The following is a 26,287-nucleotide window of genomic DNA, read 5'->3' as shown; positions in this document are numbered from 1 at the left end:
AATCTTTGAAATACTGGATAATTTGCATATCTTTATTTTAAATCTTATGACAAGCATGGAGAATCATCAGTCTTTAGCTCCATTGTACTTTAATCCTTGCTGCTGAAATGCGCTGAGCTCATTACTAGATGAAAGAGGTTTCCAAATATGAAGATATAAATGCTTTATTTGCACAATATCTGTCACTTACCACATCCATCAGTGCAGTGCCCAATAGCAAGAATAATGCCCAATTTACTGCTTATGTCAAGGCCATTCTGCATCAACAGTGCTAGAAGCTTGGGTACGATGAAGTATTCCGACAAGCAGGAAGCCGCAGGAGCTGTCAGAAAATAAGAATGTCAGATATAATTTTTCCCTTTAAGAAACATTTCTTTTTGATATTAAAAGGACAGAATGCGAGTTTAGAAACATAATAAAATGTTCACTATGGAATAAAACTTTTGCATGGGGCTACACCCCCCTCTCGCCCACTGACATGTTTGAAGGCAAAAGAATGTAAAAAATCCAGTGGGTGCCGTTCCCACCACCTACCCCGTCGCAATATTACCAGCGGTGGGGGCAACAGGCCACGAGGCCCTTAAATTGCCTCATCCTGCAATTTAGCCAGTGGCAAGAGAGGTCCGTACTGTATGTCCAGCCTCCAGAAAGAGGCCCTCCTTAATCCTTGGAGACCAAAGACACTGGAAAATCTAAGCTGCACTCTTCAAGGCCAACATATCCTTCCTACGGTGAGCTGTCCAGAACTACTCACAGTACGCCAGGTGTGATCTAATCAGTGCTTCGTACAGCTCCAGCGTAACTTCTACCCCATTGTATTTCAGCAATAGGATTCCATTAGCCTTTTTGATTATTTTCTGTGCAACAACAAGTCCCTTTAACCTCCACAATTACTAGCTTTTCATCATTTACAAAGAATCCTGTTCTATCCTTTTTAAGTGTAAAGTCATCGCCAGTTTTGCTGTCGTAGAAGTCCACAAATCCTGCTCCGGTGTCAACACTTAGGGCTGGATTCTCCAATTTTGAGGCTATGTCCGGAGCATGTGTCCAGTCATATGATCAAAAAGTCGGCGGCGCCCCTGGACCGATGCTCCGCCCAGTGGAGGGCCAGCAGCCACGCCACGTAAAGTCCCCGGCTCTACCTGCAAATACGGATGTAGAATTGCCAGGTACGTGCCCGAGCATGCGCACGGCGGCGATCGCGCCATACAACATGGCGCCCACGTGGACCCGGCCTGTCAAATAGTGGCCCCTGTAAACCCCCTCGCCACTCCCACCCGAAGCCCCACCGGTCAGCGTAACACCCCCTCCCCCTTCCACTGTTGCGGCTGCCGCCACGCGAGGTCCCCGAAATGTGTGGCACACACGCCCAATGCCGTCGGGAAGTCGGCCCATCGGGGGCGGAGCACGGGAGAGGGCCTCAGCTGACGTCCTGAGGCAGTCCCAATGGCGTGCGCCGTACTCCGCCCCCGATTTTGGCGTAAAAACAGATTCTCTAGCCAATCGCCGAACGCGATATCGGCGTCGGCATTCAGAGATTCCAGCCCTTAGTCTCAGGAATCCAGCCAATTGATTTTACACCCAATTCCATTATCATCATTATATCAATTCACTTAACCTTTTAATATTTCTTTAGACTGTTCTTTCTCTGCACTGCTTACAGTGCCACCTATCTTTGTATCATCAGCAAATTTGAAGTTGTGGCTTTCTATACCACCACCTAGATCATTAATAAGTACAATGAATAGTGCGGCACCAAACAGATCCTTGCAGGACACCACTACTTACATCCTGTCAATTTGAGAACCTCCCTATCTCCTTACCCTCTATCTGAAAATGAAATGAAATGAAAATCGCTTATTGTCACGAGTAGGCTTCAATGAAGTTACTGTGAAAAGCCCCTAGTCGCCACATTCCGGCGCCTGTCCGGGGAGGCTGGTACGGGAATCGAACCGTGCTGCTGGCCTGCTTGGTCTGCTTTAAAAGCCAGCGATTTAGCTCAGTGAGCTAAATCTGCTGACACAGTCAACATATTAATCAGGATAATAATTTGCCTTTAATCCCTTGGCCTTCAATTTTAGTTAATGTCTCATGAGGGACTTTACCAAAAGTCTCCCGGAAGTCCATATAATTAAAATCACTTATTGTTACAAGTAGGCTTCAATGAAGTTACTGTGAAAAGCCCCCAGTCGCCACATTCCGTCGCCTGTTCAGGGAGGCCGGTACGGGAATTGAACCCGCGCTGCTGGCCTTGTTCTGCATTATAAGCCAGCTGTTTAGCCCACTGTGCTAAACCAGCCCCTGGCTTATAAATAATATCCACAGACATTGCCCTGTCCACCTCTTCAATCACCTCTTCAAAAAATTCAATTAGGTTCATTAAGTGGCTCTATTTGACCAAATCAAACATTCCAAGGCAAGGGTCAGCTGGTCTTGAAACGTTAGCTCCTTTCTCTCCCTACAGATGCTGCCAGACCTGCTGAGATTTTCCAGCTTTTTCTTTTTGGTTTCAAAGTTCCTATACTCTCTTTCATATACACCTACTTCATCCAACCAGAGTCAGTGGATACCTGCTGATTTTCCACATTGCACCCCACTCCCCTTAAGACCCCTGAATGCCTTGAGACCGTAGGAGATACAAACTACTGATTTACTCACAATTTTCTGAAATACAGGCATCCAGCGTTTTTATCACAGCTATTGCCAGATATGTGTTGGAATGATGATTTATGGATTCGTCCACCAATCTCACAAGAGCCTGAGCAAGAGCATCCAGGCCACCAACTTTGCAAAAGTAGTCCTGCACGTATGCTGAAGACAAAAATAAGAGAAATAATAAGTGCAATTATAATTTAATAATTTAGCTTCTGGAAGGGAACATTAAACTCATTAAGGTGGGCAGCATGGTAGCACAAGTGGCTGCACAGCACCAGGGTCCCAGGTTTGATTCCCGGCTTGGGTCACTGTCTGTGCAGAGTCTGCAGATTCTCCCCGTGTCTGTGTGGATTTCCTCCCGATGCTCCGGTTTCCTCCCACAGTCCAAAGACGTGCAGGTTAGGTGGATTGGCCATGATAAATTGCCCTCAGTGACCAAAAAGGTTAAGAGGGGTTATTGAATTATGGGGATAGGGTGGAAGTGAGGGCTTAGGTTGGTCGGTGTAGACTCGATGGGCAGAGTGGCCTCTTTCTGCATTGTATGTTCTATGTTCTAAGATCAATGAAGGTTGTTTTGGGGGAATAAACCATTTTCTATTTTTCATACCCAGTGTCAGGAACAAAGCAGTCATAAGTGCCCTGTGGCAAATGTCTGATGTAGATTCAAAACTGTTTACTTCAACCAGAAAACTCTCTCAGGCCAGACACAGCGCCAATTAGATGCAGAGTAAAGCTCTGTGTACAACCTGTCAAGCACTTGCAGACCATATTTGGCACTGATTAGTAACAAGGAAAATCCTTTCTACTTGATTAACATTCTTTCAGCGGAGTCCATGGGGATTGTGTGAAGATTTTAATATAAATTGCAACTCTTTTTATCAGCATTTCAGTCATGACTTGCTGTTTTCTACACTGGAACTTTCTTTCCATTCATGGGATATGAGCATTGCTAAAAATTCCAAAATTTATTACCCATAGAATCACCACAGTGTAGAAGGTGGCAATTCAGCCCTTCGAGTCTGCACCAACCCCCCAAAAGAATACCCTGCCTAGGCCCACACCCCAACTCCATAACCCCACCTAACCTTTTGGACACTAAGGGCCAATTTAGCATGGCTAATCCACCTAACCTGCACCATCTTTATACTGTGAGAGGAAACTGGAGCACCCGGAAGAAACCCAGGCAGAAAGTCACCAAAGGTCAGAGTCAAACCAGGTCCGTGGCTCTAAGAGGCAGCAGTGCTAACCACTGTGCCACCCTATCCCGAATGGATTTTGACACAGTGAAGAAATGGTGATATAATTCCATTGTCAGGATAGTGTGTGACTTGAAAGGCAACTCACAGTCCCATGTGTCTGCTTACCTCCTGTCCTCGTAAGTTTAGGCTGTGGAGGTTGCAAGTCAAAGGGAGCTGCATTTATATGCTGCCATTCTGAGCCAGTTTTCGGGAGGGGGGATGTCATGTTTTAGTTTGTGGATGGGGTGCCGATCAATAGGGATGCTTTGTTCTGGATGAGTGTTCTTGGAGCTGCACTCATCCAGCCAAGTGGCGATTATTCCATTAAACTCCTGACTTGTGCTATGTAAATGACAGGCAGCCGTTGGAATGTAAGGAGGTGAATTACGCACTGCACAATTCCCAGCCTCTGACATGCTCGTGTAACCACAGTATTTAGATAGCAGGCCCAGTTAAGTTTCTGGTCACTGATGACTCCCAGCATGCTGTTGGTGGAGGACTCAGCAATGGTGATATTGTGAAATGCCAAAGGGAGATGGTTATATACCCTCTTGTGGAGATAGTCATTACCTGGCACTTGTGTAGTGCGAATGTAACTTGTTACTTACCAGCCCAAGCCTGAATGCTGTTCAGGTCTTGCTGCATGGGGCACAGACTGCTTCAGTATCTGAGAAGTCGGAAATGGTACTGAGCACTGTTCATCATCAGTGAGCATTCCCATTTCTGACCTTATGATGGAGGGAAAGTCATTGATTAAGGTGAGGAAGATGTCTGGGCTTAGAACATTAATGTCAGGAACAATGGAAAAATGTCATGTGACTGAGGTGGTTAGTCAACATCCAAAACCATCTTTTTTTGGATAGTAACAGCATTGCAGCAGAAGTCTCTTCTTGTGACATCACAAAATCCTACTCAGTGATTTTACTGTTGAGCATCTACCCATTATCCATTGAGACCGCTTGTGTGGTCTAGAGACAGGGCCTCATGGCATTAAATGAGGAAACCTTTTATTAGCAATATCTGCCCTGGAAAGCAAACCAGCATCTCTGATAGGTCCCCTTTAAACTCAGCCTCAAATGTACAGCCTTCACGGCACCAGCATAATATTTCAATTCCAGTTATCTTTACAAGCTGTTTGAACAAGGCTGGCAAGCAGTGGTGGATTATGAGCAGTTCTATTTCAATGTTTCAAGATTGCCCAAATTCATTTTCACCACCTCTCCTGTGATATTTCAAATTGCTGGGGTGTTGAGGAGAGAGGCTGAAGAGTGAATGAGTGCAGATTTGGGAAGGGGCTGCGGAGTGAGTGGGAGAGGGATTTGGAAAGTGTGATTATTGAGGGAGCGAGTGGGGAGGGGGTTGGGAAGAGGGGCTGGTGATTGCATGAGTGATGGGGGTTTGGGAAGAGGGATTGGTGAGTGAGGGTACATGATGTAAGTTAGAAAGAGGGGCTGTTGAGTGAGTGGGGAAAGTGGTTGAGAAGGTGGGCAGTGGATTTAGGAAAATAAATTGGTGGCTGTGTGTATGAGGGGAGTTGGGAAGAGGGGCTGCTGGCTAAATGTGTGAGGTGACGGGGGTTGGGAAGAGAGAATAGTATTTGCATGAAAATAGATGTGGAGTGGGGAGCCGTGCGTGTGTGTGTTGAGGATTAGGGGTGGGGGATTTACAGAGCATTCTGACACCAGGGTATATGGAGAGCTTGGCTGAAACATAGAACATAGAACAGTACAGCACAGAACAGGCCCTTCGGCCCTCGATGTTGTGCCGAGCAATGATCACCCTACTCAAACCCACGTATCCACCCTATACCCGTAACCCAACAACCCCCCCTTAACCTTACTTTTAAGGACACTACGGGAAATTTAACATGGCCAATCCACCTAACCCGCACATCTTTGGACTGTGGGAGGAAACCGGAGCACCCGGAGGAAACCCACGCACACACGGGGAGGATGTGCAGACTCCACACAGACAGTGACCCAGCCGGGAATCGAACCTGGGACCCTGGAGCTGTGAAGCATTTATGCTAACCACCATGCTACCGTGCTGCCCCTACATGAATATGTAACATTTTTAAAAAGTAATAATAATAATAATAATTGCTTATTGTCACAAGTAGGCTTCAATGAAGTTACTATGAAAAGCCCCTAGGCCCTGTGAAAAGTACTATCAAAACACATATTTTCATATTTATCTGATGAACATGTGGCTGACTGGTGTAGGGGGGAGGGCAGCAGATTTCTGAGGCATCGGGACCAGTTCTGGGCAGGTGGGACCTCCACAAGGTGGACCGTGACTCCCTTGCAGGGAGATTTGCTTCTGCTGTTGGTGAGGATTTAAACTAGCTTATCAGGAGGGTGAGATCCTGAGAGGGAGCCCAGAGGAATATAAATTAACAGGTGGAGTTGGAGTAAGGGAGAAAGTAATGAAGTCTAAATCAGGATCATACTGGATGTATATGAATGCATGGAATACAGTAAATAAGATAATGAATTAAAGGCACAGATTGCAATTGGAATTATGATGTTGGGGCAATAACAAAGCTTAAGGAAGGGCAGGACTGGGTGTTAAATATTCCTGGATATGAGGTGTTCAGAAAAGATAAGGAAGGAGAGGAGGGGTGGTGGTATTGGAAAAATAGAGTGCTGGAGAAAGAAGATGTCCCAGAGGGTTTGACTGGAGCTAAGGAACAAGAAGGGTCCAATGGCATTCCGAACTGCTATCGATAAACGACCAATTAATAGAAAGGATGTAGAAGAACAAATCAGCAAAAAAATTACAAACAGGTGCAATCATTATAGAGTAGTTACCCAGATATAGACTGGGAGAGAGATAGTGGGGCCAGAGAGCGGCAAGCATTTCTAGGTTGTGCTCAAGAGAATTTTCCAAAGCAGTTTTTTCATTAATTCATTTATGGGATGTGGGCGTCGCTGGTCAGGCCAGCATTTATTGCCCATCCCTAGTTGCCCTTCAGAAGGTGGTGGTTAGATGCCTTCTTGAACCACTGCAGTCCTTGGGGTGTAGGTACACCCACTGTGCTGTTAGGGAGGGAGTTCCAGTATATTTCCCAAGCGACAATGAAGGAACGGTGATATATTTCCAAGTCACGGTGGTGAGTGACTTGGAGAGGAACCTCCAGGTGGTGGGGTTCCCAGGTATCTGCTGCTCTTGTTCTTCCAGATAGTAGCGGGCGTGGGTTTGGAAGGTGTTGTATAAGGAATCTTGGTCAGTTACTGTAGTGCATCTTGTAGATGGTACACACGGCTGCCACCCTTCGTCGGTGGTGGAGGGTTTAATGTTTGTGGGAGAGCAAATAAGCGGCCTACTTTGTCCTGGAAGCTGCCAAGCTCCTTGAGTGTCGTTGGAGCTGCACTCATCCAGGCAAATGGAGAGTATTCCAGTACACTCCTAACTCTTACCTTATAGAGGGTCATGAGATGAGTTATTCACCGTAGGATTCCTAGCCTTTGACCTGCCCTGGTAGCCACAGAATTAATGTGGCTAGGCCAGCTCAGTTTCGGATCAATGGTAACCCCAAGGATGTTGATTGTGGGGGATTCAGCAATGGTAATGCTATTGAACGTCAAAGGGTGGTGGTTAGATCCTCTCTTGTAGGAGATGGTCATTGCCTGGCACTTGGGTAGCACAAATGTAACTTGCGACTTGTCAGCCCAAGCCTGAATATTGTCCAGGTCGTGCTGCATTTGGCCATGGACTGCTTCATTATCTGAGGAGTCGCGAATGGTGAGGAACATAGGACAGTGAGCCAACCAGAGTAAGAATAATTAACTAGGGGAGAGCCAACTTCAATGGCCAAGAACAGAGTTGGGCTGGATAAACTGGAATTAAAGGATGGCAGCAGAAACTGTTGCTGAACAACAGGTTACCTTCAAAGAAGAAATGGTTTGGGCACAATCAAGTTAATAGGAGAGGTAGGGCATACAAATTCAGAGCTCCCTGGATGAAAAAGCAGATAGAAACTGAGATAAAGAAGAAAAAATGTGCTTATGACAGGTTTCCGGTAGACATTGCAATTGTGAACCAGGCTGAATATGAAAGGTTCAGAAAGGAGGTGAAAAAGCGATTTAAGAGAAGCAAAGAGGAGTTATGAAAAAATACTGGCATCCAACTTAAAGGGAAGTCCCAAAGTCCTCTATCGGCACATACATAGTAAACAGATGGTAGGAGGCAAAGTAAGGCAGATTAGGGGCCAAAAAGGGGATAAATGCACTAAGGTAAGGGGCGTGGTTAGGATGTTAAATTTTGCATTTGTCTTTACCAAGGAAACAGATGCTTCCCAGGCCATGGTAATGGAGGAGGAAGCTCTGTCTCTAGAAGGGTACAAAACTGATACGGAAGAGGTCTTGATGAACTGTCAGTACTTAAAGCTGCTACGGCACTGGGATTCGATGAAATGTACCCAAGGATATTGAAGGAAGTGAGAGTGGAAATTTCAGGGGCACTGCCCATAACTTCCCTAAACTCGGGGTAGGTGCCAGAGGACTGGAGAATTGCAAACATTACACTTTTGATGAAAAAAAGGTGTACGGATAAGCCCAGCAATTGGAAATCAGCCAGTTTAACTTGGGTGCTGGAGATGCTTCTAGAAACAATTATTCAGGATAGAATTAATGATCACATGGAAAAATGTGGCTTGATTGGGAGAATCATCATGGGTCCTTAAGAGAAAATTGCATTGAACTAACTTGCTGGAATTTTTCAGAGGAGATAACAGAGAGGGTTGTAGCCATCTAAATGGCCACCTGCAAAGGACCATGGGAATTATGGCCAACCCAGGACTCAGACAGATACACAGTCCATGTGTATCTGAAACACAGGTAACCAGACCTGTTCGAAACCCCCGCTCGTTTGCATTTTAATGGCCCATTTTCCCAGGACAATAGAACTCCACTCAAGCAACCGGTACAGCCACAGACTGATCGGAGCCACTCCCCTTACTCAGAAAGCACAACTGCCAAGGTCAATGATCGCTAAGGACCCGCCCAGCCACCAAGGCACCCGCCCCTTTATTGGCCGAAATCGAAGAGAGTGATCAGAGCCTTGTCGAACTATTGGGTCCAAGGTTAAGGACCACCCCAAAGAGCGCGAAATCCCAGAGGGATAAAAGACGGTGCAGCCATGTGTTCTGTCTCTTTTAGATCTGGCCTGTGCCAACCCAATTGCAGCAGGAACAGCCAGCTAAATTCAAGACCAGCGATCGCTACCTGACAGATGAGCCCAGCTGAGACAGAACCACTTTCTTCGAACCAGCCAAGTGAAATCCAGATAAAGGCCTTATGCATTTGCACAGTGCCGGTCGCCCTGAAGTTAAGTATAGGTTATTGTAACTGATAGGTGTAGTTTAACTTGTAGTATTGTGTTTGCATGTTGAGATAGCTCTTGTGTATGTAAAGAAACCATCTTTTGAACTAACTAACTGGCTGTGTGGTCATTTGATTGATATAAGGGAAGGCTTGTGGTTCACTAAGATAAATTTAAATACCCACAGTATTGGCGACGCTGTTGGAACCGAAACAGAGCAACAGGGTTGATGAGAGAAATGCCATTGATATGGGCCAGAATTCTCCAGCTGTTGGGATTTTCTTTTCCCACTGGCAGCGCACCCCCACCCGCAGGTTTCCTGGCTTCAATGGGAAACCCCATTTACAAGTGGCAGGAGTAAAGAATCCCGTTGCCAGCGAATGGCGGCGCCGGGAAAGGTACAGCTGGGGAACCAGAGAAGCCTGCCCATGAAGTCGTTAAGGTGTAAAAAGTTGGGCGGCACAGTGGCGCAGTGGTTAGCACTGGTGTCTCACGTAGCCATGGACCCGGGTTCAATCCTGGCCCCGGGTCACTGTGTGGAGTTTGAACATTCTCCCCATGTCTGCGTGGGTCTCACCCCCATAACCCAGGATATGTGTATTGGCCATACTAAACTGCCCCTTAATTGGATAAATTGTGAAAAGTTTTAGCTCGTGGAATAAAAAGGACAGCACAATCATGGATGATCAATAGGAAACAGCAACTAATGGTTAATGGATATTTTTCGAGCTGGAGAAAAGTTTGTAATGGTGTTCCCTAGGAGTTGGCATTGGAACCCTTGCTTGTCCTGATATATATAAATGATCTAGATCTTGGTATACAGGGGGCTATTGTAAAGTTTGCGGATGATGCAAAACTTGGAACATTGTAAATTCTGAGGGAGACTTCAAAGGGACATATACAAGTTGGTGTAATGATAGTTTAGTAGACCACAAAGGAGTCCACACCGAGTTGTTAAAAATAAATCAAGTTTTATTACAATAACTATTATTAACACAGCACAAAAGATCCCAGCCGGTATCCAAACTGGCCGACTTTATACAAAGGTTACATATACATGGTTTAGGGTTCCCCAACCCCTTTGACAGGAGAGCTCATATTTTGCTAGGCTCTCGAGAAGTTTATTTATTGCCACCTTGTAAGTCTCATGGGTTATGACAGACAGATAGATGGCAGATGAAGCTCAATGCAGAGAAGAGCGAGGAATTCATTTTGAACATGGAAAGACAACTCAAAACAAGGGTTGCAACTCTTATCGGGTGTGCAGGAGGGACCCGGCTATATAAGTGCGTAAGTCATTAAAGGTGGCAGAACAGGTGGAGAGAACAGTTAATCAAGGGCACGATCTACTGGCCACGACGTGCTTGAACATGAGCTTAACACGGCCGGTAGCTGCTGGGACTTCACGGCAGCTAGTATGCCTCGCGAAATCTATCCAGACCTCGCGAGGTATTACGATGAGGATCCCACCTACAATGGGCGTGACCAAGCACTTAAGTCTGTTTTAAACATATTTAGACCTCCTCACCCAGGATATACCACCTCCCAGCTTCGAATGGCATCCTCAGGGAGTCCCCAGTTCGGTACCGTTCCACACTGGTCCACACAAATGTGGACCAGGTAGAATAACACCCTGGAGAGTCTCCTGGGCCATCAGCTGCCCCCTGGTGTCAGGGACCATCTGTAGAATCTCTGTGGAACTCTTTGCCGCAGAAGGCCGTGGAGGCCAAATCACTAAGTCTCTTTAAGACAGAGATACATAGGTTCTTGATTAATAAGGGGATTAGGGTTATGGGGAGAAGACAGGAGAATGGAGATGAGAAAATATCAACCATGATTGAATGGCGGAGCAGATTCGATGGCCGAGTGGCCTAATTCTGCTCCTATGTCTTACGGTCTTATGGGACTGGGCAGCATGCCTCCCATGGCCCTCCCACTGGAAAGTGGACACCTTTCACTGACACCTTGGCACTGCCAAGGTGCATGGATGGCACTGCAAAGCTGGCAGGAGCATTGCCAGGGTACCAGTGTGCGTGGATGCCCAAGTACCAGGGTGGCACTGCCAAGGGTCAGGGCCTGGGGGAGCCATGTCTACAAAAGGAGGGTGGAGGGGTGTATGAATGGTGGAGGGGGTGTATGGTGAGTTTGAAGGGGTCTCTGGAAGGTTAGGAGAGTGAAGGGTCGAGGTCCTGGAAGGGGGAGGCGAAAGGGGGCATGGGAGGGCCCGAAAAGGGAGGGTCCTCAGTGATCCCATAGCGGGGTTTCATCATTTGGAGGGTGGTGGGGTAATGCCCACGTGTGTGGGGGGTAACACTGTCCATGGGTGGGGGGTGTGGAGGACCCACAAGCCCTCTTAGAGATCGGGCACCCTTTCAAAATGGTGGTCCAATGTCTGAGTAGCCAGTCTGGCCAGCGAGTTCATCTCCCAGAGATAAAAATAATTCTAAGTGTTGCCTTGACCTGGGGGGAAAACTCCCCAGGGTCCAAAAAGGTGACCAAGTGTGGTTAGATAGCGGTGGGGAACTCGCCCGCCACAAATGACATTCCGAAACCTTTCTGTTAGATCGCGCATAAAGTTAATAGAAGAATGGTTCCAGGGATGAGAAACTTCAGTTATGAAGATAGATTGGAGAGGTTGGGACTTTTTTTCTTGCAAAGAAGGCTAAGAGGAGATTTAGTCAAAATCATGAGGGGTGTAGACAGAATTGATAGGGAGTTTCTGTTCCCTCTCATAAAAGGACCGTGAACGAGAGGGCACAGATTTTGAATGATTTTCAAAAGAAGCAAATGTGATGTGAGAAAAATACCTTTTCACACAATGAATGGCTCAGGTCTGGAATTCACTCCTGGAAGTGTGGTGGAGGCAGCGTTAATCAAGACATTTAAGAGGGCATATTAGATGATTATCTGAAAGGTGATGGGAAATAGACAGGAGAATGCCACCAAGTCTCATTTGGAGAGCCAGTACATATATGATGGGTTGAACAACCTTCCACACCGTAACAATTTTATGATCGTTATATGTTGATCTACAATATACCAACTTTAGTATTTATCACTCAATGCTACCAATCTGCTTTATTTCTCTTTTGTTTTTGGGGTGTCTGGGTCATTTTAATTTTCAAGTGTGAGGTCATGTTTGAAAATAGCTGGGGCAGCACGGTGGCGCAGTGGTTAGCATTGCTGCCTACGGCGCTGAGGACCCGGGTTCGAATCCCGGCCCTGGGTCACTGTCCGTGTGGAGTTTGTACATTCTCCCCGTGTCTGCGTGGGTTCCACCCCCACAACCCAAAGATGTGCAGGATAGGTAGATTGGCCACTCTAAATTGCCCCTTAATTGGAAAAAATAATTGGGTACTCTAAATTTATTAAAAAAAAAATTTAAAAAAAAAAAAAAAATGTTTGAAAATAGCTTGGGAAGCACCAAACTAAATCCTGTCCACCACCACAGGAATATGTTCATGACTATGTAACTTCAGAGGGAAAGTTGGAAGTATATTTTCCAATATCTGATACTCAGATTCCACTAAGATATACTGGGCGGGATTTACTGACCACCCTGCCACCTCGTTTTTGGCGGCAGAGGCGGGCCCGCCAGCAGGATCTACTGATCCCGCCGTTGTCAGTGGGATATCACAGTGGCTGTACCCCTCATGGCCGGGAAACCTGTACCCCGACGCGGGACCGGAATTTCCTGGCGGCGTGAACAGCCGGTAAATCCCGCCCATAGTAAGATGCCTCCTTCTCAGGATTACCAGCGGATCACTTTTCCAAAAGCCTCTGAAAAATGTCCTTAATTTACATGTTCTGGGGTGTTAGGCAGAGCGGAGTGGAGCAGAAATTCAGTATCTCCATTCATTTGCGCTCCTCATGCATTTTCTGAAGTATCCGCTCAGGGACACCCGTGAAAGCAAAACATAGACAGTGGGTCTGAGAAGCTGTGATCAGCTATTCCAGATTTGAAAAGAGGTGCCCAGCAACCACTTCAGACCTGCAGCAATAAGGATTTTGACAGAAGCCAGAAGGCCTGTTGAGAATTCGCATTGTTGCAGGCCTTTCAGACAGCAGCACACATTCCATCATTCTACGTGGGCCATCCATCCATTCATTGGGCGTTTCTGGTTGAAAATCTGGCTACACAAATGACCTGATCTGAGAAATGTATGATGCTGAATTCTAACTGAGTGGGGGAGGGGGATGGTGGGAGTGGAACAGAGGAAACATGGCCTCTCTAACTCTCTACATACGATATCACATCATACATATGCAAATAACCATCTCATATAGTCAAATACTTACAGTTGTTAGCAACAGCAAGACCAATAAATGCGCAAATGGGCCGGATTATTTCTTGTCTGATGCATTTCTGCAGACAGTCTTTTGCAAATGGAAAGGCTGCCGTACACAGTCTCTGGTTCTCTTCTGTAACAGTTGCACACAATCAATCCAGATGACCCCATAAAAGCACGAGTCAATTCAACAATATTCAATTTCCTTTCACCAAGCCAATTTTCTCCCTTCCCCCGCTCCTAAAGATGATGATCAAGCAATGGTAGTTTCACCAGTATTGAGTGCCCTCTGGTGCTTTTTCTATGTAGCTAGTCTTTGTCAACCTATACACTGAGTGATGGCAGGCTATTCAATTATAACGGACATCTTGGCTGATCTGTCCTCAACCAATGAACAGATACATGTTTTCTCGATAACAATTGGCAGTGGGAACTTGGATTGATTTTTATTACCTTACTGAGGGTTTTACAGCTAATCACAGAGTTTCACTGCGATTCTTCAGAGCGACTAACTCAAATTATCTTTTTATTTTAATCTTTCCTGCCATGACCTGCTTAAACAAGAGCAGGCAATCATTTTGCATATTTATGTGTGAGCACAATTGACAGTGCTTTACTCCAAGCCCTCTTGAGAACATTTCCCCTGCTTAAAACAACAACATGAAATAGCTAATAGCAGTGAACAGTTACTATGTAAAAAGATCATTCTAACTGTTTCAATAAAATCAAACCATGCTGCTGTGGGCTCACTGAGTGAATGGACCAGGAGCCATATCTATACTGTGCAGACAAACAAAGCTTTATGTTTTAAGCCCGATCTACATCGAGTTAACACATCACTATTATTGCAATGATTGTCCACAGCATCCCTGAGCTACAGAAAGGACAAAACGAAACCATGGTTCTTGCTGATGAACTTTATCCATAACTGCCAACTGAAAATTGTCAGCTCAGATTTGGCTCTGGTTTTCCTCAGTCAAATAACTTACTAATAATCACTGCCTTGACACACATACAGGAATGGCCACACTCAGGCAATATGCTTGAGGGTTGCATGCGAACCAGAAATGAACATAGAACCTTACAGCGCAGTACGGGCCCTTGGGCCCTCGATGTTGCGCCGACCTGTGAAACCATCTGAAGCCTATCTGACCTACACTATTACATTTTCATCCATATGTCTATCCAGTGACCACTTAAATGCCCTTAAAGTTGGCGAGTCTACTCCTGTTGCAGGCAGGGCGTTCCACACCCCTACTACTCTCTGAGTAAAGAAACTGCCTCTGACGTCTGTCCTATATCTACCACCCCTCAATTTAAAGCTATGTCCCCCTCGTGTTGGTCATCACTATCCGAGGAAAGAGACTCTCACTGTCCACCCTATCTAACCCTCTGACTATTTTATATGTCTCTATTAAGTCACCTCTCAGCCTTCTCCTCTCTAACGAAAACAACCTCAAGTCCCTGAGCCTTTCCTCGTAAGACCTTCCCTCCATACCAGGCAACATCCTAGTAAATCTCCTCTGAACCCTTTCCAAAGCTTCTACATCCTTCCTATAATGTGGTGACCAGAACTGCACGCAGTACTCCAGGAGCGGCCGCACCAGAGTTATGTACAGCTGCAGCATGACCTTGTGGCTCCGAAACTCAATCCCCCTACTGATAAAGGCTAGCACACCATATGCCTTCTTAACAGCCCTATTAACCTGGCTGGCAACTTTCAGGGATTTATGTACCTGGATGCCAAGATCGCTCTGTTCATCTACACTACCAAGAATCTTGCCATTAGCCCAGTACTCTGCATTCCTGTTACTCCTTCCAAAGTGAACCACCTCACACTTTTCCGCATTAAACTCCATCTGCCACCTCTCAGCCCAGCTCTGCAGCTTATCTATGTTCCTCTGTATCCTATAACATCCTTCAGCACTATCCACAACTCCACCGACCTTCGTGTCATCTGCAAATTTACTAACCCATCCTTCTACACCCTCTTCCAGGTCATTTATAAAAATGACAAACAGTAGTGGCCCCAAAACAGATCCTTGCGGTACACCACTAGTAACTGAACTCCAGGATGAACATTTGCCATCAACCACCACCCTCTGTCTTCTTTCAGCTAGCCAATTACTGATCCAAACCGCTAAACCACCTTCAATCCCATACTTCCTTATTTTCTGCAATAGCCTACCATGTGGAACCTTATCAAACGCCTTACTGAAATCCATATACACCACATCAACCGCTTTACCCTCATCCACCTGTTTGGTCACCTTCTCAAAAAACTCAATAAGGTTTGTGAGGCATGACCTACCCTTCACAAAACCGTGTTGACTATCGCTAATCAACTTGTTCTTTTCAAGATGATTATAAACCCTATCTCTTATAACCTTTGCCAACATTTTACCCACAACCGAAGTAAGGCTCACAGGTCTATAATTACCAGGGTTGTCTCTACTCCACTTCTTGAACAAGGGGACAACATTTGCTATCCTCCAGTCTTCCGGCACTATTCCTGTCGACAAAGACAACATAAAGATCAAGGACAAAGGCTCTGCAATCTCCTCCCTGGCTTCCCAGAGAATCCTAGGATAAATCCCATCTGGCCCAGGGGACTTATCTATTTTTACACTTTCCAAAATTGCTAACACCTCCTCCTTGTGAACCTCAATTCCATCTAGCCTGGTCGACTGAACCTGAGTATTCTCCTCGACAATATTGTCTTTCTCCAGTGTAAACACTGACGAAAAATATCCATTTAACGCTTCCCCTATCTCCTCTGATTCCACACACAACTTTCCACTACTATCCTTGATTGGCCCTAATCTTACTCTAGTCATTCTTTTGTTCCTGATATATCGATAGAAAGCCTTAGGGTTTTCCTTGATCCTATCGCCAACGGCTTTTCGTGTCCTCTCCTCGCTCTTCTTAACTCTCCCTTTAGGTCCTTCCTGGCTAACTTGTAACTCTCAAGTGCCCTAACTGAGCCTTCATGTCTCATCCTAACATAAGCCTTCTTCTTCCTCTTGACAAGTGCTTCAACTTCCTTAGTAAACCACGGTTCCCTTGCTCGACAACTTCCTCCCTGCCTGACAGGTACATACTTATCAAGGACACGCAGTAGCTGTTCCTTGAAAAAGCTCCACATTTCGATTGTACCCATCCCCTGCAGTTTCCTTCCCCATTCCTATACATCCTAAATCTTGCCGAATAGCATCATAATTGCCTTTCCCCCAGCTATAATTTTTGCCTTGCGGTATATACCTATCCCTGCCCATTGCTAAAGTAAACATAACCGAATTGTGATCACTATCACCAAAGTGCTCACCTACATCTAAATCTAACACCTGGCCGGGTTCATTACCCAGTACCAAATCCAATGTGGCCTCGCCCCTTGTTGGCCTGTCTACATACTGTGTCAGAAAACCCTCCTGCACACACTGCACAAAAACTGACCCATCTATAGTACTCGAACTATAGTGTTTCCAGTCAATATTTGGAAAGTTAAAGTCCCCCATAACAACTACCCTGTTACTCTCGCTCCTGTCGAAAATCATCTTTGCAATCCTTTCCTCTACATCTCTGGAACTATTCGGAGGTCTATAGACAACTCCCAACAGGGTGACCTGTCCTCTCCTGTTCCTAACCTCAGCCCATACTACCTCAGTAGACGAGTCCTCAGACGTCCTTTCTACCGCTGTAATACTTTCCTTGATTAACAATGCCACACCCCACCCCCCCTCCTCTTTTACCATCTTCTCTGTTCTTACAGAAACATCTAAATCCTGGAACCTGCAACAACCATTCCTGTCCCTGCTCTACCCATGTCTCCTGAAATCGCCACAACATCGAGATCCCAGGTGCCAACCCATGCTGCAAGCTCACCCACCTTATTCCGGATGCTCCTGGCGTTGAAGTAGACACACTTCAAATCAGCGTCTTGCTTGCCGGTGCCCTCTTTCGAACTTTTAACCCTGTCCCTGACCTCACTACTCTCAAAATCCTGTACACTGGGACTACAATTTAGGTTCCCATCCCCCTGCTGAATTAGTTTAAACCCCCTCGAAGAGCACTAGCAAATCTCCCCCCCAGGATGTTGGTACCCTTCTGGTTCAGGTGAAGACCATCCTGTTTGTAGAGGTCCCACCTACCCCAGAATGAGCCCCAATTATCCAGGAAACCAAAACCCTCCCTCCTGCACCATCCCTGTAGCCACGTGTTCAACTCCTCTCTCTCCTTATTTCTCACTTCGCTAGCACGTGGCACGGGTAACAACCCAGAGATAACAACTCTGTTTGTCCTAGCTCTCAGCTTCCACCCTAGCTCCCTGAATTTCTGTCTCAAATCCCCATCTCTCTTCCTACCTATGTCGTTGGTACCTATGTGGACCACGACTTGGGGCTGCTCCCCCTCCCCCTTAAGGATCCCAAAAACACGATCAGAGACATTAGGAACCCTGGCACCTGGGAGGCAACACACCAACCGTGAGTCTCTTTTGTTCCCACAGAACCTCCTGTCTGTTCCTCTAACTATGGAGTCCCCAATGACAAGTGCTCTGTTCCTCTTCTCCCTTCCCTTCTGAGCAACAGGGACAGACTCTGTGCCAGAGACCTGTGCCCCATTGCTTACCCCTGGTAAGTCGTCCCCCGCAACAGTATCCAAAACGGTATACTTGTTATAGAGGGGAACGACCACAGGGGACCCCTGCACTGCCTGCCGGTTCCCTCTCCCTCCCCTGACGGTAACCCATCTACCTTCTTCTTTTACCTGAGGTGTGACTACCTCCCTATAACTCCTCTCAATAACCCCCTCCAAATGTATGAAGAATTATAGAATGCACAGCAATCTTCATGAACAGGTAGTAATATCACAATTAAAATAGTTTCTCTTTAATCATTATATAAAAATCCTGAAGAAAATGCTGCAATATTACAAAGTCACAAGAACATCCGAAAGAGACAAAAAATAAATACCATTTTGTGGATTGTTGGCACAAGCACAGAGAGTGCTACCAATGGATGACCACAGCTCGTAACACTGACCAATATTTTCATGCATGGACTGTTGGTCTGACATTGGGAAACTAGTTCTGGTGAAAAGTAAAAAGAAAATCAAAAATGTAAACCTACATTTGTTATGATCCCAGTTGATGTTGCTATTGGACAGGAAGATCCCAGAATGGAACCCTGGCTCAAAAGACTGTAATTTTTACTTTTTTTAGAAAACGTGAAGCAACAGAGTCTCAGGACTACCAATTAGCTCTTAACAACAAAGAAAAAACATTCATTCAACATGCAAAGTTTGACTGTAATAGAATACTTCTTCACTCCTCCCTCATTTTCACAAATGTATACATATTTCAAGAATAACACAGATTACACAATATATCTTACGCTATTGTGTTCTCAATAAACGTGTAACCTGTGGTCAAACAACACTCCATTCTGAAACCCAGTGGCAGATACCACGCAATCGATCTTCTGTGGATTTCTCCTCAAATTCCCCCCAGACGATTATTGTGAGTATTTCCAAACTCTCCTCACAGACACACTTTAAAATACTCTTTCAAACAAGCTTTCCCTCAGCTGTTTTCATCAAGAAGTCACCTCCAGGGTTTCCAAGTCCCCTTTCATTATTACTTTGTCTTGAATATGCACAACGTTTCACATAAACTCTCAGAGATCCAGTCACTAATAGCTTCGTAATTACTTCAACTATCTCTTCACAGGCTACAGTAAGATATCACAAATCTTACAGTTACCACAGATATCTCTGGTTTCTCTCTCGCCAACTCCTTCTCATCTTCTCAGTACCCTGTTCCATTTTCCTGACTTATCACTTCTTAGAAACTCCTTTTCATTCTCTAGTTTCCTTAATTAACTCTTCTTTAGATTTCTAGTACTTGCTTCCTTGCCCCTTACTCCATTGTATGGTTTTCCTGCTTCTAACAAAGCTATGAACTGTTCACTCTAAGTTCCCAGCTCCAACTGCCTTTTGAGTTCAGTTAAAACCATTCAAAAATGCTTTTCTTAAAGGTGGCCCTGCTAAGCAACAGCTCATTCTTTCTCCAAGCTCGTGTTTACTTTTCCTGTCATAAACTATCTCACAGCACAATACACAGTTTGAAATTAAACAAATCCCCTCGGACATGCAAACAGGTTTGTTTAATATGAGTCTAACCAGTCTTCCACAGAAATACTAAATTTTTTGAAAATAATTTTTATTCAAGTTTTCACAAATTTTTACCAACAAGAACAGTAAGAAATAGGAACAATAACCCCCCCTATACACAGATAATAAGTTAACAGAAATAATTAACATGAAAGCGAATATACACGTCCAATAAAGAAAAACAAACAAACCCCCCCCCCCCCCCCGGGTTGCTGCTGTTGCTGACCATCACCTAACGCTACGCCAGGAAGCTAGAAACGGTTGCCACCGCCGGAAGAACCCTTGCACCGACCCCCTTAAGTCAAATTTGACCCTCTCCAGTTTGATAAACCCAGCCATGTCGTTGACCCAAGATTCCACGCCCAGGGGCCTCGCATCCTTCCACTGTAGAAGAATCCTACGCCGGGCTACCAGGGACACAAAGGCCAGAATACCGGCCTCTTTCGCCTCCTGCACACCCGGCTCCACTGCTACCCCAAATATTGCGAGCCCCCAGCCCGGCTCCACCCTGGAACCAACCACCCATGACAGCATCTCCGTGACGCCCCTCCAGAAGCCCTCCAGCGCAGGGCCGCCCAGAACATGTGGCTGTGGTTTGCTGGGCTCCCTGAACACCTGACACACCTGTCCTCTCCCCCAAAGAACTGGCTCAGCCTTGCCCCAGTCATGTGCGCCCAAGCAGCACATTGAATTGAATTAAGCTGAGCCTTGTGCAAGAGGAGGAGGAATTCACCCTCCCCAGGGCATACGCCTACGTCCCCTCGTCGATCTCCTCTCCTAGCTCCTCCTCCCACTTACCTTTCAGCTCTTCCACCGAGGTCTCCTCCTCCTCCTGCATCACTTGATAGGTTGCCGAGATCCTCCCCATTCCAACCCACGTCCCCTAGAGCACCCTGTCCTGAACCCCTCTTGACGGCAACAGTGGGAACTCCGCCACCTGCCGCCTGACAAACGCCCTTACCTGCATGTATCTGAAGGTGTTCCCCTGGGAGGAGGCAAAACCTCCCCTCCAGCTCCTCCAGGGTCGCAAACTTCCCATCTACAAATAGGTCCCCCAGCCGCCTAATACCTGCCCTGTGCCAGCTCAGAAACCCTCCGTCCATTCTCCCTGGGACAAATTGGTGGTTCTCCCGTATCGGGGACAACACTGAAGCCTTCACCTCCCCCCTATGCCGCATCCATTGCCCCCACATTTTAAGGGTGGCCGCCACCACCAGACTCGTAGTATACCTCGTTGGGGGAAGCGGTAGCGGCGCCATCACCAAGGCCTCCAGACTCGTGCCCACACAGGACGCCATCTCCAACCTCTTCCATACTGCCCCCCACCCCTATCCCTGCCCCGCTCCAGGAACACCCTTCTCACCCTCGGGGTCTTCTGCGCCCACACAAACCCCATAACGCTCCTATTGATCCGCCTGAAAAAAGCCTTAGGAATCAGGATAGGGAGGCACTGGAACAAGAACAAAAACCTCGGGAGCACCGTTATTTTGACTGACTGGACCCTGCCCGCTAGGGAGAGTGGCAACACATCCCACCTCCTAAACTCCTCCTCCATCTTCTCCACCGGCTTCGTAAAGTTGAGCCTGTGCAGGGCCCCCCAGCTCCTAGCTACCTGTACCCCCAGTACCTGAAACTTCTCTCCGCCCTTTTTAGCGGGAGCTCACCAATCCCCCTCTCCTGGTCCCCTGGGTGCACTACGAACAGCTCACTCTTCCCCACATTGAGCTTATACCCGGAAAAATCCCCAAACTCCCTAAGGATCCTCATCACCTCCGGCATTCCCCCCACCGGGTCAGCCACGTACAAAAGTAGGTCATCCGCATATAACGACAGCCGATGCTCCTCCCCACCCCGCACTATCCCCCTCCAGTTCCTCGACTCCCTCAGCGCCATGGCCAGGGGTTCAATCGCCAGCGCAAAAAGCAGGGGAGACAGGGGGCACCCCTGCCTCGTCCCCCGGTGCAGTCGGAAACACTATGACTTCCTTCCGTTCGTAGCCACACACGCCATCGGGGCCTCGTATAGCAGCCTCACTCACCTAACGAACCCCTCTCCAAACCCGAACCTTCTCAACACCTCCCATAGATATCCCCATTCCACCCTATCAAAGGCCCTCTCCGCATCCATCGCCACCACTATCTAGAATTTAGAATTTAGAACAGTACAGCACAGAACAGGCCCTTCGGCCCTCGATGTTGTGCCGATCAATGATCACCCTACTCAAACTCACGTATCCACCCTATACCCATAACCCAACAACTCCCCCTTAACCTTACTTTTTAGAACCACTACGGGCAATTAGCATGACCAATCCACCTAACCGCACATCTTTGGACTGTGGGAGGAACCGGAGCACTCGGAGGAAACCCACGCACACACGGGGAGGACGTGCAGACTCCGCACAGACAGTGACCCAGCCGGGAACCGAACCTGGGACCCTGGAGCTGTGAAGCATTGATGCTAACCACTATGCTACCATGCTCCGCCTCCCCTTCCACTGCCGGCATCATTATAACATTTAGGAGCCTCCGTACATTAGCGTTCAACTGCCTCCCTTTCACAAAACCCTTTTGATCCTCATGTATGATCTGTGGCACGGTGTCCTCAATCCTCATGGCCAATATCTTTGTCAGCAACTTGGCAACTACATTTAGGAGCGCAACTACACTGTAGGGGATCCTTATCCCGCTTCAGGATCGGGGAGATCAGCGCCCTAGACATTGTCGGAAGCAGAGCCCCCCCTTCCCTTGCCTCGTTGAAGGTCCTAACTAGCAGCGGGCCCAGCAGGTCTGAATACTTCTTGCAGAATTCAACCAGGAACCCGTCTGGTCCCGGTGCCTTCCCCGTCTGCATGTTCCCTATCGCTTTGACCAGCTCCTCCAATCCCACTGGCGCCTCCAACCCCGCCATCTGCTCCTCCTCCACTCTCGTAAACCTCAGTTTGTCTAAGAAACGATCCATCCCTCCTTCCTCCACTGGGGGCTCTGACCAGTACAGTTCCTCGTAGAAGCTCCTAAAGACCCCGTTGATGCCCGCTGCCCCTCGAACCATGCTCCCTCTTCCGTCCCTAACTCCCCCAATCTCCCTAGCTGCCTCCCGCTTCCGAAGCTGATGCGCCAGCATCCGGCTCGTCTTTACACCATATTCATATACCACCCCCTGCGCCCTCCTCCACTGCGCCTCCGCTTTCCTGGTGGTCTATAAATCAAACTCAGCCTGGAGGTTACGTAGCTGCCTCAGCAATCCCTTCTCCGGGGCCTCCGCGTACCTTCTGTCTGCCCTCAACGTCTCCCCCACCAGCCTCTCCCTCTCTCTCCTCTCCCCCCTCTCCTCGTGTGCCCTAATGGAGATCAGCTCCCCTCTAACCACCGCCTTCAGCGCCTCCCAAACCACCCCAACTTGCACCTCCCCATTGTCAATAGTCTCCAGGTACCTCTCTATACACCTCCGGACCCGCCCATTCGCTTCCTAGTCAGCCAGCAACCCCGCCTCTAAACGCCACATCAGACGTTGGTCCCTCTCCTTCCCCAACTCAAGGTCCACCCAACGTGGAGCGTGATCTGAGATGGCTATCGCCGAGTATTCCGCGTCCTCCACCCTCGGAATCAGCGCCCTGCCCAAGACGAAAAAGTCAATCCGGGAGTAGGCCTTGTGGACAGGGGAGAAGAACGAGAATTCCCTAACCTCCAGGCCTCATAAATCTCCAGGGGTCCACCCTCCCATCTGGTCCATGAACCCCCTCAACACCTTGGCAGCCATCGGCCTCCTACCAGTCCTGGACCTGGAGCGATCAAGTGCCGGGTTCAGCACTGTGTTGAAATCCCCTCCCATTATTAGACCCCCTGTCTCGATATCTGGAATCCGGCCCAACATACGCAGCATGAAGCCCGCATCGTCCCAATTCGGGGTGTACACATTGACCGATCAGCCATATCCCTTCCTAGACCCGCCACGTGCCCGCGTCCCCCGCACGGCCGGTTCCCCACAGCGGCAGATCGCCGCCTCTACCCCCTCTATCGACTCCAGCTCCCACCTGGCCCTGTCAGCAGCAACCCGGTCCCCCCCTTCTCCCCCCCACCTCCCTCCTAGCCAGGTCCCCCCCTAGCTGCGTTGCTCCCCCATTGTGCTCCCGTGAGTCAGCTGACTCTTGCTGACCCCGGCCACTCCCGCCGCACCAACGACCACCCCCCCCAGTGCAACACTGCCCCTCCCCTCCCTGCCCCCGAACAGGTTCGCTTTCTTCCCCTTCCGGTCCCAGCGTGGGAAAAAGCCCGCGCTTCCAACTTCAGCCTCGCCCCCTTCAGCCCTTAGCGCGGGAAAAAGCCTGCGCTTCCAACTTCAGCCCCGCCCCCTTCAGCCCTTAGCACGGGAAAAAGCCCGCGCTACCCACTTGGCCGGTCCCGCCTCCTCTGGCGCAGTTCCCTTTCCAGGCCCAAACTCCCTAGCCCCATCGCAGACCACCCTCCCCCTCCATGAGGCCCTATCAGCCCCTACTGACCTTCAATGCCCCAAGCTGACCGCCTACCCCCCTTCACGAGCCCATCTGGCGGGCCTGAACGATACCCCATCATCCCCCCAAAGAACAAAGTAAAACCCCCCCTCGAAGCACAACACAACCATCCCCGACCCTCCCCCCAACCCTCAGTCTGAGTCCAGTTTTTCGGCCTGAACAAAGGCCCAGGCCTCCTCCGGGGACTCAAAATAGTGATGATGGTCTACGTGAGTGACCCATAGGCACGCCGGCTATAGCATGCCAAACTTCACCCCTCTCCTGTGCAGCACTGCTTTTGTCCGATTATAAACGGCCCTCTTCCTCGCCACCTCCGCACTCCAATCCTGGTAAATTCGGACCTCCGCATTCTCCTATCTGCTGCTCCGCTCCTTCTCGGCCCACCTAAGCACAAACTCTCGATCAGCAAACCGGTGGAACCGCACCAGCACCGCCCTTGGTGGCTCACTGGGCTTGGGCTTCCTCGCCAGCACTCGGTGGGCCCCCTCCAGCTCCAGGGGCCCTTGGAAGGACCCCACTCCCATCAGCGAATTCAGCATGGTGACCACATAGGCCCCCATGTCCGATCCCTCCAGCCCCTCCAGGGAGGCCCAGAATCCGCAGATTCTCCCGCCTCGATCGGTTCTCCATCTCCTCGAACCTCGCCTGCAACTTCTTTTGGAGCACCTCGTGCGCCTCCACCTTCACTGCCAGGCTTAGGATCTCATCCTCATTCTCCGAGATCTTTTGTCGGACCTCCCGGATCGCCACCCCTTGGGCCGTCTGGGTCTCCAGGAGTTTATCTAATGAGGCCTTTAGTGGTTCCAGCAGCTCTGCCTTAAGCTCCCTAAAGCAGCGTTGGAGCAGCTCCTGTGTCCACTGCGTCCACGCTGCCTGGTCCCCGCTCGCTGCCATCTTTGTCTTCCTCTCTTGCACCTTTCTCTGCTTCAATGCCGCTTTTTTAATTGTCCCGCTCCTGGTCCAATCCATACACCAGCAGGGAAGTGTTGCTGTTCCCTTTCCACACCGGGAAAAGTCAAACAAGCGCCGTAATGGGCCCTAAAAAGAGCCCAAAAATCGTGAGCTAGCAGGAGCTGCTAAATTAAACTTACTTAAATCTATACCTTATTTTTAATATCCAACAATATATCACTTAAACTACCTCTACGTCCGGACACATTGAAGAAACTGTTACAGCCTTGCCTCTCTCTTTAAGTGACACTGTGGTAATATTTACCTTCACCAATTGGGCCAACCACTGGTTATACAACCCACCTGAGTTTCACTGCCATAGAAATGAAAATTGGACATATTCTATAACTAGTACACAATGTGCCCTGTTGCTCTAATTGGATATAAATTTGCAGGCAGTGGTAATGCAGTTTTTTGATGCGTGTGTGAGGATTTAGAAAACCCATCTGGTGAACGTTGGTGTAATATTTGAATGTGACGAAAACTACAACTGAATCTTACCAGGTCCTAGCCCAGCATCTACACAGAAAAACCTACTTGTGGGGCATTACTGACCAGCAATATTTTTCCCTTTCCAGCCTGATTTATCCCCGCAGATTGCCAATAACAATCCAACTAACACTCTGCCGAGACCAACACAGGCAGCGAATGAATTTGGAACGTGTTTTAGTTACATACGGCTTTAAAAACAGGAAAAGTCACCATAGTCCCAGATGACCATAGGCTGCTTTCCCCTTAGGGGGAAGCTGACTGGTGGTGATGTAACCTGAGGATCATCAGGTTAAAGGAGTACGGTTGATTAACCTCAGCCAGTACAGGAATTGAACCTACACTCCTGGCCTTGTTCTGCATCACAAACTAGCTGTCAAGCCCACTGACATAACCCAGTCCAGCTTTAAAAATACTACGCAATCAGGATCTATCTATCAACAAATTTATGCTGTAGCCCACTTATGAGCTTCACCTATGTGGCATTTGAACATTACCAAAATAGAAATAGCGGCTCAGACTTCACTTAGAGCAATGCTATACAAGAGCTGGAATTCTCCGTCCTGTGGGACTTCTATGTTCCCGCCAGCAGAGCACCTCCGCCCACGGGTTTCCTGGCAGCATGGGGTGGCTTCAACAAGAGGTGGGAGTAGAGAATCCCGCCG

General features: G+C 48.0%; 1 protein-coding gene across 2 annotated transcripts in view; it reads right to left on the bottom strand.

Annotated features, from left to right (window-relative positions):
- terb1 (telomere repeat binding bouquet formation protein 1) overlaps window positions 1-26,287 on the bottom strand; it is a 192,031-nt gene that overhangs the window by 128,668 nt on the left and 37,076 nt on the right. The window contains exons 7-11 of one of the 2 annotated variants that reach the window (XM_038806219.1): window positions 18,475-18,590; window positions 15,945-16,016; window positions 13,515-13,637; window positions 2,659-2,811; window positions 191-322 (exon numbers count right to left, since the gene is read on the bottom strand). In XM_038806219.1, the coding sequence (XP_038662147.1) occupies window positions 191-322; window positions 2,659-2,811; window positions 13,515-13,637; window positions 15,945-16,016; window positions 18,475-18,590 (596 nt within the window). The remainder of the gene's footprint in view (window positions 1-190; window positions 323-2,658; window positions 2,812-13,514; window positions 13,638-15,944; window positions 16,017-18,474; window positions 18,591-26,287) is intronic. The other variant, XM_038806220.1, reaches the window with a different exon arrangement.

Source organism: Scyliorhinus canicula, chromosome 9, assembly GCF_902713615.1.
Source record: "Scyliorhinus canicula chromosome 9, sScyCan1.1, whole genome shotgun sequence".
In the NCBI taxonomy this organism is placed as follows: Eukaryota; Metazoa; Chordata; class Chondrichthyes; order Carcharhiniformes; family Scyliorhinidae; genus Scyliorhinus; species Scyliorhinus canicula.
The sequence above is the reverse complement of the archived record's forward strand: the minus strand, read 5'-3'. Positions and strand labels throughout refer to the sequence as shown.